Source organism: Penaeus chinensis, chromosome 32 (assembly GCF_019202785.1).
Source record: "Penaeus chinensis breed Huanghai No. 1 chromosome 32, ASM1920278v2, whole genome shotgun sequence".
Classification (NCBI taxonomy): Eukaryota; Metazoa; Arthropoda; class Malacostraca; order Decapoda; family Penaeidae; genus Penaeus; species Penaeus chinensis.
The window spans coordinates 31,390,238-31,407,737 of record NC_061850.1 but is presented as its reverse complement, the minus strand read 5'-3'; the positions used below and the strand labels follow the sequence as shown (position 1 = coordinate 31,407,737).

Here is a 17,500-nt window from a genome sequence, read left to right as displayed (position 1 = left end):
ACGAGATGCGACGAGGACGTCAGGCGGCAGTCACCAGCGGACACGACCGGAGTTGCAGCGACGTGCAGTGGAGAACAGAAGGGCGTCGGCAGGTGATGCGTGAGCGAGAACGTCCGTGAGATGGTCTCGTCAGCGGGGCGAGCGAGACTTGGTGCACCAGGGATCGGCGGCGAGGGCGGCGACGTGGTGATCCGAGAGTCAAGGTCAGCAGTTGGCTTCAGCACGGGGCGTCTGTTTCTGAGGACAACAAACGAGAACAACAGTACCATGTCTTGGCGACAGAAGACGTAATGCCATATCTCAGGGAGTTACAATATCAACACGAACTCGTAATGATCAAGAAATGACTGGAAGCAACGTGTCAGGGATTCGGAATAGGGTATTAATTGCAACATTCACCTGAGAGATTAAAGGCAGTAGTGAACAATCGAGATTGTAAGATAGAATCTCGAAAAAAATACGTGTTAACAGAGCCATGCAAAACGTAGAAATGATTCTCCACGAAATAATATGCAGAATTCATGTGCAAGAATACAGGTGAACAGATATTTCCATGAAAAATGTAGGTAGATAGATCATAGAATATATTTCCTTCAGGGAAATGAGAGTAGCTGCATGCGAAAATGCAGGATTAATGGGGAGTTGATTAAGGTTAGTAGCATGCTAGGAAACAGGAGATTTTTCCTCTGAAGATAATTATGCTAAACATGCAAACAAACGCAGGAAGGATTTTCCTGTGAAATAGTTCATAATGAATGAACCGAAATTCAGCATCGTGTGGATTCGGAAATCATCACGACGTAAATTAATATGAAACTAACTAAGTACTCATAGGTTAAAAAACTACAGAGGAATTAGAGTATCAAAGAGTAAGGTTAGGCGAACCGCAGAGCATGAGTGAGGCGAGGCGAGGCGCACGCAGTGTGAGGGGAAATCTCGTTTTCTATGAGGGGAGGAACACAGGTGTTCGCGAGAGGAAATCAGACACTTCACTTCACAGGGGATTTCCTAAACAAATGAGAACAGCGAGGATAAAGGAACTCACCTTGAAGTACTGGCAGGGCAGTGTTGATTGATGTTGCAGGCGTCAGGCAACTGCAGGAATTGATGAAGACTGCGACAGGTGTTGAAGTACTGTGCGCTGAGGGTGGATGTCAGCTCGGCAGGGAAGACTGGCTTCGTGCTTGATGTCAGGAAATCGCAGCTGTTTTGTGAGATGAAGTCTTTCAGTGACAGAAGTCGACAAAGGTGTCTCTGCTTGCAGGAGTCGATAGATTGTCTTCGGAGTGGCTTCACGTAGTGCGATATCTTCTAGGGGTTCGTGTGGTGCGTTAATCCCAGTGCGGTGCCACCAATGTAATATACTAGTGGACTTGTCTTCTCTTTCTCTTGGTATGTATGGTACTCTTGAAATGCAGTGAAAGTTGTCGTAGCTTCTAAGCTTTATTTGCACGGGAGTGTGGTAGGTGTGATACAGAGGACAGGCAAGGCAGGGGCGCCCAGGGAAGAGCGGGCGACCTGCCCGGCCCGCTGTGGCGAGCGGTCTGTCTGAACTGCTCAGACATTTCTATGAACAAACTTCGTTTTGAAACATTTCATAATGGAAAACATGAAAGAATTTGAATGAACATAAAAATCCGATACATATGGTCACATGGTGGTTTCGTGGTGAAGGAACAGGGGTACCTTATATACGGTTGTATGTAAGAAGAGTTATGGTGTTTACAAGACTAAAAAGCTTCGTGATAAGGAGACAAATATTGGTGAGTATTCACAAAACATAAATACATTTGAATATCGACAATGATAGCAATTATATACTTTGTGATTCAGAATAAGCATTTCCTAACGAACATTTTGAGTATAAACAACACATAGTTATACACATGGACATTAGAATAATAGCATGAGAATCGTTTACGAGCAATAAGGGTTGAATTAGCGTGTTCTAAGGTCACTTTGTCATCATGATAGCTGTAGGCCTGTTGGAGTCGGCTGAGGACAGTGGCCTCCGGGCTAGTACAGCGCGAACCGCCGAGGGGTCGGCGGTTCGCGCCCCGCCCAGGCACGAGAAGTTGCAATTGTCGCCTGGAGGTTACTGCTGTGGCTGGGCACCACGGCGGGTAAGGACTAAGACGAGTCAGCACCAGCTGACACACGTTAGCGAGTCGACATTAGTCGACACAGGCCGGGCTCCCCTCATTGGCATAGCCCGGGCGAAGCTCAGCTTCGCATATCGGACTTATCCTTATGAGGACAGTGGAATTACTGTGAGATAAGGAACACATGGCTTTTCTGGTATGTAAGACGAAAGAGATCACGAGAACAGGTCACTAAATATATATATATACACACATATACATACACATTTATATATACATACATATATATTTCTGTGTGCGCACACACACACACACACACACACACACACACACACACACACACACACACACACACACACACACACACACACACACACACACATATATATATACATATATATATTTATTTATATATACATATATATATTTATATATATATACATATACGTATATATATTTATATATATGTATATATACATATACATATATGTACATATATGTTTATATACATATTTATATACATATACATATACATATATATGTAAATTTATATATATACACATATATAAATATGTGGAAATCTAGATAAATCAGAAAGTTATTAGATTTCTATTAAAATATATTCGCCGCCACCACCGCTGTTTATTAGAAAACAGGGAAAACAAATCTCCTCCAAGTGAATTAATTATCTTAAAAGTATCAAAATCATAATTCCTGTAATGAAGGGACTAAGTAAACTAAAGTTAAAGTTTTATAGATTTTACTATTTTTAATTCTACAATATGATTACAGTAAATCTATATTCTCTTTAAATACATTAAATCTATATTACAAAATGGAACGTTCTTTAAAAATTCTATAATGAAAACTGACAAGCCCTACTCACCAAAATAACCCCCAAGGACGCTCTGGCCATGGTTCTTCCGTCGATCTCTCTGGAACCCTGTCCCCCCGACCACTGGGGAAGCGACCCAGGATCAGCCTGTCGGGCGCTCCTTTGCAGACATCAGCATCACCTGATCGAACATCGTACGATGTCTCGTCATCACGGTTTTTTCCACTTGTGCCCAGCACTCGTGATTTTTCTTTCTTTTCTAACACTCATGGAAGATTCCTAAACTTCCACAAATATGTATATGTATGTATACATACATATATATATACATATATATATATATATATATTTGTATGTGTGTGTGTGTGTGTGTGTGTGTGTGTGTGTGTGTGTGTGTGTGTGTGTGTGTGTGTGTGTGTGTGTGTGTGTGTGTGTGTGTGTGTGTGTGTATGTGTGTTTGTACGTGTGTGTGTTTGTACGTGTGTGTTTGTACGTGTGTGTGTGTGTGTGTGTGTGTGTGTGTGTGTGTGTGTGTGTGTGTGTGTGTGTGTGTGTGTGTGTGTGTGTGTGTGTGTGTGTGTGTGTGTGTGTGTGAGTGGGTGAATATTCTACATAAATTATATAATATATATGGCCACATGCATGTATTCCCACGCCCGCACATATACATGCATGTAAGTATGTTCATTGTTGTACCTGTTTATCTTCCTGCCACACTAAACATACCAGTGATGTGTTGTCTTCCGTCTTCCGCAAGTGCTTTGTATTGCTGTAATGCTTCCTTCTTCATCACCGACTGTCACACTGTGCGAGATGACAGGCAGACTCCCTGCGGATGGCCAAGGAGCAGCACCTCGCTCCCAGGAGCAGCTGAACTCCGTTATTACTCTACAATTAAGGAGTCAAGACATCTTGGCTGCCTACCTTACACCCTAAGCTCGCCACCTAGTGTGTGTGTGTGAATCTTTAAATCTAATATCATTATATTCATCATCTGTCTACTTACCATATCATCTAACTGAAACAAAACGAGTGGATGTTATTGGAACAACAGACCGCATTTCATTTGATTTGTTTCAGTTATGCATTCGGGTAAAGATGCTTGTTTTCTCTGGTTCCACGAGTATGGGAGACTTGTTTCTGTCATGAAAAACGACGCCGGGGAAGCAAGAATGGCATAACAAATGCATAATATTATTAAGCAAAGATTTGTGGATTAGTGACAATCACAGGAAAGCATGTATTAATTTGTTTTAATTTACAGGGTTTTTTTCTCGTCCAATTTCACTAACCGCCGCCAGGTTTTCGCAGCATTTCCGAGGTAAAATACACTTGAAGAAAGGAATTGTTGCCCCCGCATATTTTGTGACTGTGTAAAGGCATTGCATGAATTAGTTTAAATATCAAGAACTAACTCAAAGGGTTCACAGTCTGCCTGGCCATTTCGGCGAGGGAGGTCCAAGGGCCACGCCACGTGACGCGGAACAGGTCATTACCCAAAGCCACAATTGGCTCTTGCTGCTGACAGTATTATCAGCGAACTGCACATTATATATAGTGCACACTTTCCACTTAAAGTGAAGCAACTTCATTAAGAAGGTTGGCTCCGATAGCCTGTATGGGCAAACTTAAATATTAGAGCGGGCTCCAGCAACAGCAGCTTCCACATGAGTTGTGGGAAAAGACTTCGGAAACCTTCCAGGATATGTCAGAGCAGTTAGTACAGACGCATGTGTGATGCATGACATCGTGCAGGGACAGACCACGAGTGGGAAACTCCAATGTCCTTTATATAATGAATGTGACATATTTACATAAAGCCAGTATTCATATCAGATTTGCACGCCGAGAGTAGAAGCGTTAAACTTTTCCATATATGTCAAATACCTTTTGTTATGAAAAGGACCATGTAGCAAGTTACTTACTTTGGTTAATCCCTTGGTGTAAGTTAAAGCAAGAACCCAAGTGGCTGATGTTAGAAACTGACTGCTCATATATATTGATTGAGAATTTATCCCACAATGATATGTTCTTTCCAGTCTGGGGAAGTGTCTTCTCTTGATTACCCATTTCTACCTCTTGGATTTGGTGCCAATTTTTAATTAATCTTCCATTCATATGTAATGAAATACTTTCCTTTCCCCCCCAATTCCCCTGCTCATTCTTGTTGTGGGGTGGGGGGTGCTTAGGAGATGGGGGACTGAGGTCCAATGCAGGAGATGACCCCTACCTTTGACCTCTGCCCATGCCTCATCTAATGTTGCATGGTCTTCTCTTCGCCTCTCCTTTCCTTCTCATCTTCATCTCTTCTTATGTCCACATATCCTTATCATTAACTCCTTTCTACCCATTTCGACACAAAACTTTGTCATATGGCCTCGCCCCCAAACTCACCCTATCACTATATTTTGAATACTCTGCTAATGACCGTAGAAGTTGATGTGGTAGAAATTTTTCAGTAAATAAATATCGCTCTCTGTCTTTGTAAAGAGAAAAGCTTGAGTTATTCTAGTCTTCCCAATATCTTAAACCTGCCATGTCAATCTCTTCAGTCCTTGCAATATTATTATTAGTTTTTTTTCCATAGTGGCAGTATGTATTCATGATCTGTTGTCTGAAAAGTTCTCATCAACCATCCACTAAAAACTTTCCCTTATTGACTGCCTGCACAATATGGTGCCTGAAGCTCATACCATTACTCATGAACAGTCCTAGGTTTTTCACAACTACTTTTTTGATCTCCATGTGGACAATATCTTATGATTTCAAATTTATCAGCATTGTAATTCATATACTTTTTACTTACCCATTTACAATTGGCATGTAGGTCTGCTCTTACTATGTCTTTGTTGTTTATGAAATTTAATATTGTACTTATCCTAGTATCATCAGCAAAAGATGTTACTCTGGAGTGTTTAATATCTGGATTAAAGTCACCAATCATAATTAGGAACAACAGGGTCCAAAATCTGAACCTTGTAGTACTCCACTTGTAACAGTTGATTCATGAGAATGATATCCAATAATAACTACTTTTTGCTTGCAGTTTGTTAGGAAATCGTATCCATATTCCTACTTTCCCTCTGATTCCAAGGTCCTTTAGTTTATGGAGTAGTATTCCATAGTTAACTTTATTGAAAACATATGCAAATTCATGACTATATTACATTAACTTCTTTATTTTCAGTTAAGTCTATTAGTAAGTGTTTGCAGTGCTTCAGGATTTGAGAGAGACAAGATCTGCCCTTTCCAGCCTTGTAGCTAGAAATTATATTTTCTTCCTTCTTTATTCTCAGTTAAGTCTATTAGTATGTGTTTTCAGTGGTTCAGGATTTGAGAGAGACAAGATCTGCCCTTTCCAGCCTTGTAGCTAGAAATTATATTTTCTTCCTTCAGTTGGGCATGGGCTAATTCCCATACTAAGGATTTCCTCTATAAATTTACTAGGGGGCTTTATTGTAGTTTCTAAACATTTTTTTTTTTTTTTTTTTTTTTTTTTAGGAATTTCATCAGGTCCAGATCCTGAGTTTGTTGCAGGGTCTTTTATTTCATTGAAAGTCTATTTCATAAAAAGTTATATAGTAAAGACTTTGAGTTATTATTGTCGATTCTGAAATATTGATCAGGGTCTATAGTTTTTACCTCTGTTTTAGGTACACTAAAAATTTCATATTACACTTTGAAGAGTTCAGCCTTTTCTTTTTTTGTCTGTTACTAAGGTTATCTCTTATATGTTTATAGATTCAACTTCAAGCATATTTTCTTCATTTCTGAAAGATGGTTATGTCTATTCATATTGTATAGTTTCTTAGGCTCAAGGTTCAGGATATACCAAAGTGAGTAGACTGCCACAAAAAAAAAATGTAACAAGATAAGGAGAAAATATGCATATGCTTTGATAAAATATCAAAATAAGCATTTGCTTCCACATTAAACAAAAGCAAATTAATAATATATAAATAAAAATAGGTTCTCAAGTAAAGTAAAATGGGATTGAAATTTCTCAAATCTTGTATCATGTTCTCAGCTATATTGGATTAGTTATAGTACAGATTTTGAGTTGAATAACCCATACTATTTGGGTGTAAATATAGAGGGTACTTGAAATGTCTAATAGCCATGACTGTTCTTGTGAAGAAACAACATAAGTAAAGAAATTTTAACCTTTCTATAGCTGTGTATGGAATTTGAGGGTCACAGAATTTGCCCACTTAAATTTGACCGCATGATACATATGTCATGGCTTAATGAATATGAGTGAATATTATTGTATAGATTAAGAATATCCAAGACTTAAGAATAAAAAGCCAAATGTCTTGATATCACTTTGTGTGTGTGTTTGAAAAATAGACTTCTGTATCTTCACACTGCTCCTTTCTCTCTCTCTCTCTCTCTCTCTCTCTCTCTCTCTCTCTCTCTCTCTCTCTCTCTCTCTCTCTCTCTCTCTCTCTCTCTCTCTCTCTCTCTCTCTCTCTCTCTCTCTCTATCTCTCTCTCTCTCTCTCTCTGTCTCTTCTTCTTCCTTTATTTTATTGGGGGGAACTAATTTTTTAGATTGAAATTAAACAAAAAATGAATTTCACCTAGATTTCTCATTGTCTGTTTAAAGGATTGAACAAGGTTATTTCCATGCATGTAGAGCTATTTGCATAGGCTTAGGAATTTGAAAGAATATGGGCAGAGGGGTGAACATTTTAGTCATAGATAAGGTATTTGGACTAAAATTGATGTATATGGTTTTCCTAGCTCTTATATAAATATCAAGGTAAGAACCCCAAACAGAGTTTATTTTAATTTTAGTCAGGATCCTCCCTTATGGGTTTCCCTCCATGCTCTGACTTGGCAGTTGAGGACCAAAACATTTGACCCCAAAAATATACATCATAGACTTGAACTGATGACAGGTGGCTTCCCTTGATGTATTTTGTGATTCCTCATATTTGTATCTTAATTCTTTGAATGTTTAGGGATTTAGGTGCTAGTCTCAATTCGATTTTGATTTCCAGATCTCCTCCTCCACTTAGCATAGTCCCATTAAATTTCAAGTGGATTTGGATAGAATTTTGTAATCCTGAGAATAAATTCACATTTTAGAGTGTCTTTTAAACTTTTACTAAATTCTGTTGTAAACTGTGATAAAAGTCCAACAATTTTAAGTCCAACTTGTTAGTACCTTGTTTTTACAAATATTATTAATTTAAGTAGCTATTTGTGGCAGCTTTGTTCTTTGCACTCTTACAACAGACAGGAAAGCCCACTGTGTCTTTTCTGGTAAAGTAATGTGGACTGGTACCATATTTGATACAAAGTCACCAGGAAAATGTACAGGCTAGGATATGCTAGTCTGTCAGTCTTTACCAAATTACCGGAAGAAAAGCATCTCTAGACAGGCACAGAGGCTATGTATTCTTTGATGTATTACTTTAATTCCAAGCAAAATCATCACTCTAGTTGGTTTCATTAAATAAAACTACTACCTCAGTAGTGATTGCCAATTTATGCATTTCTTTAGCCCATTGCCAACGGGCATGTACATACATGCTATGCCCACTGTGAGTTTACTTGTTTAATTGTTTTTCAGCATAGATGGCTACACTTGTACTAAGTCACCAATGAGCCAATTACAAGTACTGTCTGTCTCGCCAGTTCACCCTTTTCATTGATTTATGAAATTATTTTACATTATCTTATTTACTGTTAATAATGTTTATAACATTATAGTAATTCTATTGTTTATAATAAAAATAACACCATCAATATTCATAGCACTAGGAAAAACTACGTTTTCCTGCTAATTCAAGGAAAGGCGAAATCAGGTAAGGTCACAAGATCTACTAATTGACTCCTCTGTGGCTAAGCACTAGCAGAGCCATCTATGAACAGAGACATTTCACGAAAATATAAAAAATGAGCACAGCATTATCCCCATTTTTTATTCATTTTCTCTGGCGGCAGTGGGTTAAGATAACCTACTGTAGACTTCCTAGATTCTTACCACTCAGTACCATGAAATGTAAATTTAATTAACCTGATGTCACCAGGGATGGCATGTACATACTTGCCATACCCATTACAAGTTTAATTTATGAATTATTTTTACACAGAGATGGCTCCACAAGTTCTAAGTCACCAATGGGCCAGTTACTGGTACTACATCTCTCACCTGGTTATCCTTTTTTCTGACTTTCAGGAACACTTTCTTTTATCCTATATTGCTATTAGTATTGTCAATAAGATAAAAATAATAATAATGTCTATAAAAATAATAACTGTATAAACATGGATAGCTTTTGTATTTTTTTTTCCCCTTCCCCCCCAAAAAATATAGGAAAGGTGAAATTTGGTGAGTTTATTAAGTCTATTAATTTGGCTAAGCAATGTGGGGCCATCTATGTTAAGCCTTTATATGACATTACAGTATTGCACCTAGCTTTGATATATATATAGATGTTATAATAAGTAGCTACAAAAATAATAAGATTTGAATCTTGTGTCTTTTCTTTGATGTAAAGTACTTCAAGGTACATTTGAGGTAAATCTTACCAACTCAAAAATTTTAAAAATCTCTACTTCAGATAATTTTTATATTTTCAGTCACTTCTAAGGGGCAAATCCCAAGAAGGTCACATTGCTTTATCTACCTTTTGCTTCTTCTTTTGGTGACCTGCCAGGCAGACTTTGTCTCGACTTCCTCACAACAAATTTGGCTGATTTACTCTAGCCTTGACTTGGGCAAACATCTGAAAGGATCATCACTGGCAGAGACAATCTGATTGATAAGTAGTGTCATCCTCAAGAGGTCAAGCCAAGTATTCAGTTTAGCCTGAGGTTGCATTCCAGGATTGGCAAGCAATAAATCCAATGCTGGCTTCATGATGTAAAAGCCCTTTTCTGTGAAGGAAGTGAGGGAAGTGTCTTACTGTAATTACAGTTTAAATGGCAACCACCAAAACCTTGGATATTAGTCTTGATCCAGGAGACCTTACAAGCCAGATGTGCTGCCTCATTCCTAAATGCAATAAAAGCTGCCATTAGAGTCGCCAGTGAATCAAATGGAATGGTACCATCACCAGCTAAGTCAAGGTCTGTGACTATATTACCCAATGTTGCCCACAATAACTTCAGATGACGTCTCCTCTCAGTATCAGTCCATGCATAGTGAAAATTGTTCCTCTAAGGACACATCCTTGCCACACTCCTGAAATCACAGGAAATAAGCTTCACATCACTCTTAGCATGAGTGTATAGACTTATTTTTTATTGTATGATTTTGTCCATATTCCTCTGAATGCTTGAATCACAGAGTGATTTGTGATGCAATGAATCAAAAGTCTTGCTTTAGGCAGCAAGCAGCCCATGACTCATAATGGCACTCTACAATGAGTCAAAGCACAATGAAAGGGTGTATTGTGAAATAACCAGGGGGAATCATAATACCTCAGAAATGTTGTTCCTCAGGAGGTAATGAAACCTGATGCCTTGCTTGGTATGATAACCACTATAGCCTTGAACACATTTTTTCAGGCAGCTGGTATGTGATTGATCATCCAGTACTAAGTGACAAGTGGAGATACCTGTGAACAGAATGGCATCCTTCAATATCCCTCACAGTCTTGTAAGTCTTATGATAATCCTCATTTCTTTAGTAGTAAAATGTTGATATTGATTTTGATTAAAGAATTAGGTTGATATTAGTCTGCAAAGAGATGACGCATAGAGTAAATTCTCTGTTACTTCCCCTGACAGGCTTCAGCTAAGGAGGCACTGAAGAAATTTTCCAGGATGGCCTACTCAGTGGAACATATAGAAAAGTTCCAGAGTGCTGTCAGTAAGTCCAGACTTTGTCTTCATCTTAAGGAGTTAAAAAGATAAAAAAAATTACTCCAAATGGTCTTTGGAGCCATGCTAAATAGTAGTCCTATTATTATTATTATTATTATTATTATTACTATTATTATTATTATTATTACTATTATTATTATTATTATTATTATTATTATTATTATTATTGTTATTGTTATTATTATTATTATTATTATTATTATTATTATTATTATGTTCCTTTGTATGTCTATAATTCTTTTAATTTGCTTCTTTTGTCTTTCAGGTATCATCTATGGGGCAGAATATATTATTGAGACAGATTTTCTTGGTCGAATGATATTTTGTTGCAAAGTAAGCACAGACTTAATTTTTTTCATACTCAGATTTCATTTCAATAATTTTATTTTTGATTTAAGTAGCAGCTAATAAGCAGACATCATCCCTTTCCTGAGGATATCAAGTACAAAATGCAGACCCTTTTATCATTGCTGAAACATAAATTTTAAGAGCTTGTACTCTTAGAGCTATTATTGAAAAGGATAAGTTTAACGAATTGATGTAATAATGATTTAGTAAAGTTACCCTTTTATATTTATTCCTAATTGATACATAGGTATTTCTGTATTAAAAAAAAAAAAAAAAATCATATTAGAATAGCACCATCATTAAAAATCTAAATATTTTAATTTTTTTCTTCTGCTTTACTAGATATGTCATAAACCAATGAACAATGAAGATTCTTTGGCTGAACACAATCGATCACATTTTCATCACATGGTGAGTTGAATACATTCAGTGACACATATGTTGTTTTAATTTCTGCATTACTCCCTTTTCCTTAGTCATTTCTGTTTTTCAAATGAAATACCCAAGTAAATGTAATTCAGAATGCTTCATAATTAAACCACCAAAATCCTACTATGGAATCTCAAGTTTCAATTTAGCTTCCCTCTCCTTTTGGGCTGAACTTCACATGGCACACTTAAATAATCCAGATTTCAAGCTGCTTTATGTGGTTTGTTTTAGCCAAAGATAATTGTGTCTGTGTGGCATTGCATAGTCCTATAGATGCTAGTATGCCAGCATATCTTCTTCTATCATCGTCATCAACATAATACTTATACAATCCTTTCCACTTGTAAGTTCTCCAGTCTGCATTGCCAGTGTGTGAACCACTTTTATATATGAAACAATCTATTATGAGTAAGGAGAAAGATGACAAAATGGCATAGGGCTTGAGAGGATATAGTGCTCTCTGTCATTTGATCAAAACCTGTGTAATCATTCATCAAACTATACCATACCATTTTGTGAGATGAGGTATATTAAAATAATTTTATTGCTTCATCTGTGGCAGAGTCCCCCATTCGCTTGATGATAACATATGTAAAAATAGTAGTAGTGATATAGATAAACACATTCTTCCAGAAAATTCAAGGAATTGTGATAAACAGGGAAGACCAAGCAGGTCCAGTAATTAACTTGATAGTGACAAAACACTTGTGAAGTCATTTGTATGTAAACGAAATTACAAAAATGAAACCGAAGTGAACAGTGTATGTACCCACTGCTGATGGTTAAAAGAGTTAACCTAGACATGTTTGGATGGTTCTTATTCATCTTGCTAATGGTTTTATTATTAACAATTATCAGAATCTTGACAAGAAAATGCGAGACAAGGGATTCGAAGTCAATTCCTGCTTTAAATTTCCTTCAACCTCTCTGCAGTTCAAACTTGCTAATAGTATACTGAAACCCCTGGGTAAGTTTTTGGTATGTATTAATTTCTTACATATTTAACCTGTTGTGAGATTTGAAAAGAAAGTTTAGGGAGAAAAAGAGTATATTAAGAAAACCTAGAGTACTGTGGTTTTATTTTTACACTTTTTGACTGTAGCTAACTGCATGTATACTTTTTACTTTGTATGTGATTTTTTTCTCTTATATACAAGTACAGATTTACCCTAGAAACTGTACAGACCATCTGTTTTGTTATTTGTAATTAGTCATTTGAGAAAAGATTAATAAATGGATATACAAATGCCTATTTAACAAATTTTCAAGGCCTGCAGATGATAGAGGAGTACACCCAGGGTTTTGGACCTTCTTACTACAAATGCATTTTGTGTGCCGCACATGGGAAAATTGATCCAATGTACCATCATGTGATAGGGAAAAAGCATACAGAGAAATATATTGTGAGTATGGATTATATGTTTAGAAAACAGTATGCAAGAAAGAATTGATATGGTTCCAGAAATGAAATATGTCTACATCTACTTTTTCCATTTGTAAATACTGATGGGGGTTGTCTTTCAGCGTTGGAGATGTTTCCTGAAGGATTCCATTCTGACCTCTGCAGAAAGGGAGGAGATCCGACAAAGATTGATTTTTGAGGAGGGAGTAGACTGCACACAGATAAGAGTTATCAAAGGTAATTTACAAGTTTATAACTTGATCTTTGTTTGTTTCCAAAATAAGTGGAACATATTGATAGAATCCTGTCTGTGATATTGAATTTGGAGTGTGTTAACCTCCATGCCCTATAGCCATCATGAAAAGATTATTATTCATAATGGATACAGCTATAGGTGCCACAACTCACTCTAGTGAGTCAAGCAGGAAGTTCTGCTATACGTAGCAGACTCCCCAGCCAAAAGGCTAGACAGTTGCCAGAAGCCACTAGATTGAGTGACACCCAGAGATTTCTGGTACCGTCACTGTATTGTTAATGTGAATAACAAACCCCTTTTGGAATCATATGAAAGATATGGATCCCCTTCTGAAATATTCTCATTAACACAAATTTGCATGCAATGTGTATAATATGTTTCATTTATTGATATTTGATCATTTTCTACATATATGACAGTTATTAATCTCTAAAGTAAATAGTTTAAAAAGACATGTTAACCCCTTCACGATTGGTCACACCTATAGGCGTCAAAACAAACCGCTCGAAATGTGGTGTGCGGGTGTACGCTGCGGCGGCGCGCCAAAGTGCTACGAGCCGGTGATTCGGCTTGATGTACCGAACTCCTGTGCTCAAAGCGTATGTTTTTTTTGTTTTTTTTAGTTTTCTTCACCCGTCACGAAGGGGTTAATTGTTATCTGATCCTCATGGACCCCTAAGGGTCCATGGACTCCAGGTTAAAAAAACCCGTTATAGACAGTATAATACTTATGGATTTCTTTTTTTATAAACTGGACATTGTTCAGTACATTGTTATAGGAAATGTATCATAAAACTTATGGTAGATGAAAACTAATGGCTTAAGTTTTTGGATTGAAGCAATATCAGCTGGAAGTAAGACCTACTACCAGCTTACTATACCTGAGAAGAATAAAGTAATTTGAACATTAATATCATGAAATTAGTTATAGTCCCTTAAAATACTTCACAGGAGAAGCTGTTGTAGATTGATCAATTCTGAACAATCATGAACAGGCTGATATATTTTGCTATAAGAAAGATTACTATACTTTATTCCTTTCCCCATGACTTTCACTGTACCTGTGCAAATTAGAAAATTCCATGAAATAACAATAGAACATTTTAAGTATTTTCAAAGCAGACCTTTTATATTCCTAAAAGTTATTGTGTGCATGAGTATGTGCATTGTTTTTGTTAACCCATTGGATCCAGGCACCTTGCTGTCCACACTTCCCTAAAATCCAGGCAATAGGCTGACTTGAGTGCCAACTCTCCCACATGTGTGGCTTTTAGTTAAGACTCCTTGCCTCCCCTTTGCAATAGTATTATCTCATTCTCTTCTTAAATATTTTTTTTTTTTTTTTGCCATTTTTCATGTAGCCTATATAGTCTACAACTCTGTGTAATAACAATAAAAATAAGTAACATTGTGTTGTGTGATTTTTTTTTTTTTTTCTCTTATTCAATTTTATGTAATACACCATGTACCGCCAGTCACAGCAGGTAGGAATAGGATCTTGAACTTGAAAATAGTGTCCTCCTTGGAGCTGGCATTCATCCAGTCAAGGCTAATGGATAGTACGTTCCACACTTGTTTACTGTTGAAAAAATGCAAGAACTCATTCCTAAATGGCCTCAGAGTCTAATCTTCCTCCTAGAGCCTTATCACCCTAGCCCTCACCCAATTTTTTTTTTTTTTTTTGACAAGATGGTCACATCAGCTGGATCTAATGGGTTGATATCTACAAGTATAATAACATACATAAATGTCCCTGTATCCTTTCTCATATTGTCTATTGTCTAATGGTGATGATTACCATGATTTCAACAAAATTATGTTTTGGTTTATGAATGATTGTATTTGATTTTCATATATATAAATTGCAAACCATCATCCCAAAGAAACAGTCTATAATCATATTGAGGAATTGATAGTGTATTATATTTAAATAATGACATCAAAGGGAATATATATATTTTGGAATTGGTTCAAGAATTGTTTATGCAATCAAATGATTTTAACATAAGTGAAGTTAAACTAAACTTTGCGGTGTTTTTCAGGCAGATCATATTTTCCCTGTAAATGGATGGCACAAGGCAGGCCAACACCAAGACTCAAAGCTGAATATTTCTCAGAGTAAGACCCTCTTCTAATGATTATCATTACTTTTTGTTTTTTATTTGTATTGTTCAACTAGAGCTAAGGCTTAGTAGTGCATGGCTTTTTGTTCATTATACTCTTTCTTTTAGCTGCATTTATGTGTCATTCATAAATCATTGGAGATGAGTGAAAGATCCTCTGTTGCATGACTCTGCTGAATTAAGCTAGAGAGCAGTGAATCTGCCAAGTATGAATGTTATGAATCACTGACTAGCAGACAGCTAATAGTTTGGGTGTAGGGGTTGCTGTAGGTGCTAGGGAAGCATGATCTGAATGGTGCCACAATTTAACTAACCAGATGAATTAACCCATATAGCTGGGTTCTGAATCATTCACGGGCCTGCCCAGTCTGGGTACATCCCCCAAGGCCTAATGTGCAGTGCCGGGGTGCCACCCCGAGCACACCTCATTCAGCATGGCTATTTGCAAGTCTGTCTGACCATGCATTTAACATTAATTTGAGAAAGAAACAGGTTATTTTCAAGCCTATTGGAAAGGCCAACTTGGAGCTGTGCAGATGCAAAGTGACTTTGCTTATCAGTGTATTTTCATGTTCATCATCTAATTTTGATACTCTAGAAAATCATGTTTCTTTGAAAGAAATGGACATCAATTATGGATTTATAGCTTGCCAAAAATGACAACTGTGAAATAGGGAGATGGAACCATTGTCTTCTTCTTCTTCCTCTTCGTCTCCTTCTTTTTCTTCTTCTTCTTCTTCTTCTTCTTCTTTTGCTGCTGCTGCTTCTGCTACTGCTGTTGCTTCTAGAGGTGAGAGAGGTATCTGATAGCTGATGCTACCAGAGGTGAAGGTTGTGATGGTAACCTGCTGCTACTGTAGGTGGTGAAATCCTGCTGCTACAGAGTGCTGATAGCTTGCTGCTACTGAGGTGGTAATAGCTTCTGCTACCGAAAGTGATGATGGAAATTTGCTGTTACCAGAGGAGGAGAAAGCCTGCTGCTACCAAGTGGTGATAGCCTGTTGATACCAAGATGGTAATAGCTTGATGCTATTGGATACTTGATACCACTTATTACTCTTCCTGGTGTGGAGTAGGACAATGCCAACTGATCTTGGAAATAATCGAGGATGGCCTGGGGCTTCTTTCAGACTTCATGACAGCTGTTCAGGGGCAGGTCAACCATGTCAGGGCCATGAATGGTCAAAAGCATGTACTCTTGCTTTCAATCTATCCACAACATGGGCAACATCTTTGTCACTGAAGTCCAGAACTCAATGTCACCATGTGCACTCACCTTCAGGTTGTTCAACATGAACTTACAGTTTAGCTGAACTGTTCCCATGGTGTTGATTTTCCTCGACTGTAGGAAGTAGAAGAAGCATCAGGTGGGGCAGAGGAGGAAAGGGGGGGGATGTGTAGTGCATCAGGTGGGACAGAGGGGGAAGGGAGGAGAGATGACTGCGGGGAGGGGGGGTTGTAGTACATCAGGTGGGGCAGAGGGGGAAGGGAAGATCTTGGGGAGGGAGGAGGGATAGTGCATCAACTCTCATTTCTTACTGTATTATCCTTTGTTTCATAATAGCTCTTTTGCAGTTTTCCTCATACAGCATTACTCTCCCTTCTTCAGACCTACTCTCCGTTTGATCTATTGCCCTATACCTTTAACCCCATCCCCTTTTACAAATCCCCACCATATTGCATTTGCTCCCCCTCTACACCCTTTTCACTTCCATTCTATCCTACAGTGTTCTACAACCTTTGACAACTAACACATACTGATTGTTAACTAATTTCCACACTTTTTGCCACAATCCTTTACCACAATACTTTGCCGTTGATGTCTTGCACATTTATTTCTTCTTACCATTAAGCATTAACCATTGGGTATTGTAGATACAAATTGAAAAAAAATATTATTAAAAACATTTCATTCATATTTTATTTTTAAGACAGCTATAACTTTAGATATTACAATAAAAAGTTTCTTCTAAAGCTTCCTAGGGATTTTAGCCAGAACTGCCATTTTGGCCATATTTCCTTTGGACAGTTCCATGTAAGTAATACATACAATCCTTTTCTGATTTCAGACTCATCAACATGTGTTAAGCATTATACTCCACTTTTTAATTCTTTCAGTTATCTTCATTGTAATATATATTTTTTTATTGCATAATTATGTGTC

At 37.3% G+C, this 17,500-nt stretch overlaps 1 protein-coding gene across 8 annotated transcripts in view; it reads left to right on the top strand.

The window, feature by feature from the left end:
• Window positions 1-3,663: 3,663 nt before the first annotated feature.
• The window catches only part of LOC125042761, a 27,334-nt gene continuing 13,497 nt past the window's right edge, over window positions 3,664-17,500 (top strand). The window contains exons 1-9 of one of the 8 annotated variants that reach the window (XM_047638626.1): window positions 3,664-3,889; window positions 10,465-10,551; window positions 10,683-10,764; window positions 11,044-11,111; window positions 11,469-11,537; window positions 12,414-12,533; window positions 12,833-12,958; window positions 13,080-13,194; window positions 15,256-15,331. In XM_047638626.1, coding sequence (XP_047494582.1) covers window positions 10,522-10,551; window positions 10,683-10,764; window positions 11,044-11,111; window positions 11,469-11,537; window positions 12,414-12,533; window positions 12,833-12,958; window positions 13,080-13,194; window positions 15,256-15,331 — 686 coding nt within the window. In that variant the 5' untranslated portion in view covers window positions 3,664-3,889; window positions 10,465-10,521. The other 7 variants (XM_047638624.1, XM_047638623.1, XM_047638625.1 and 4 more) reach the window with 7 other exon arrangements.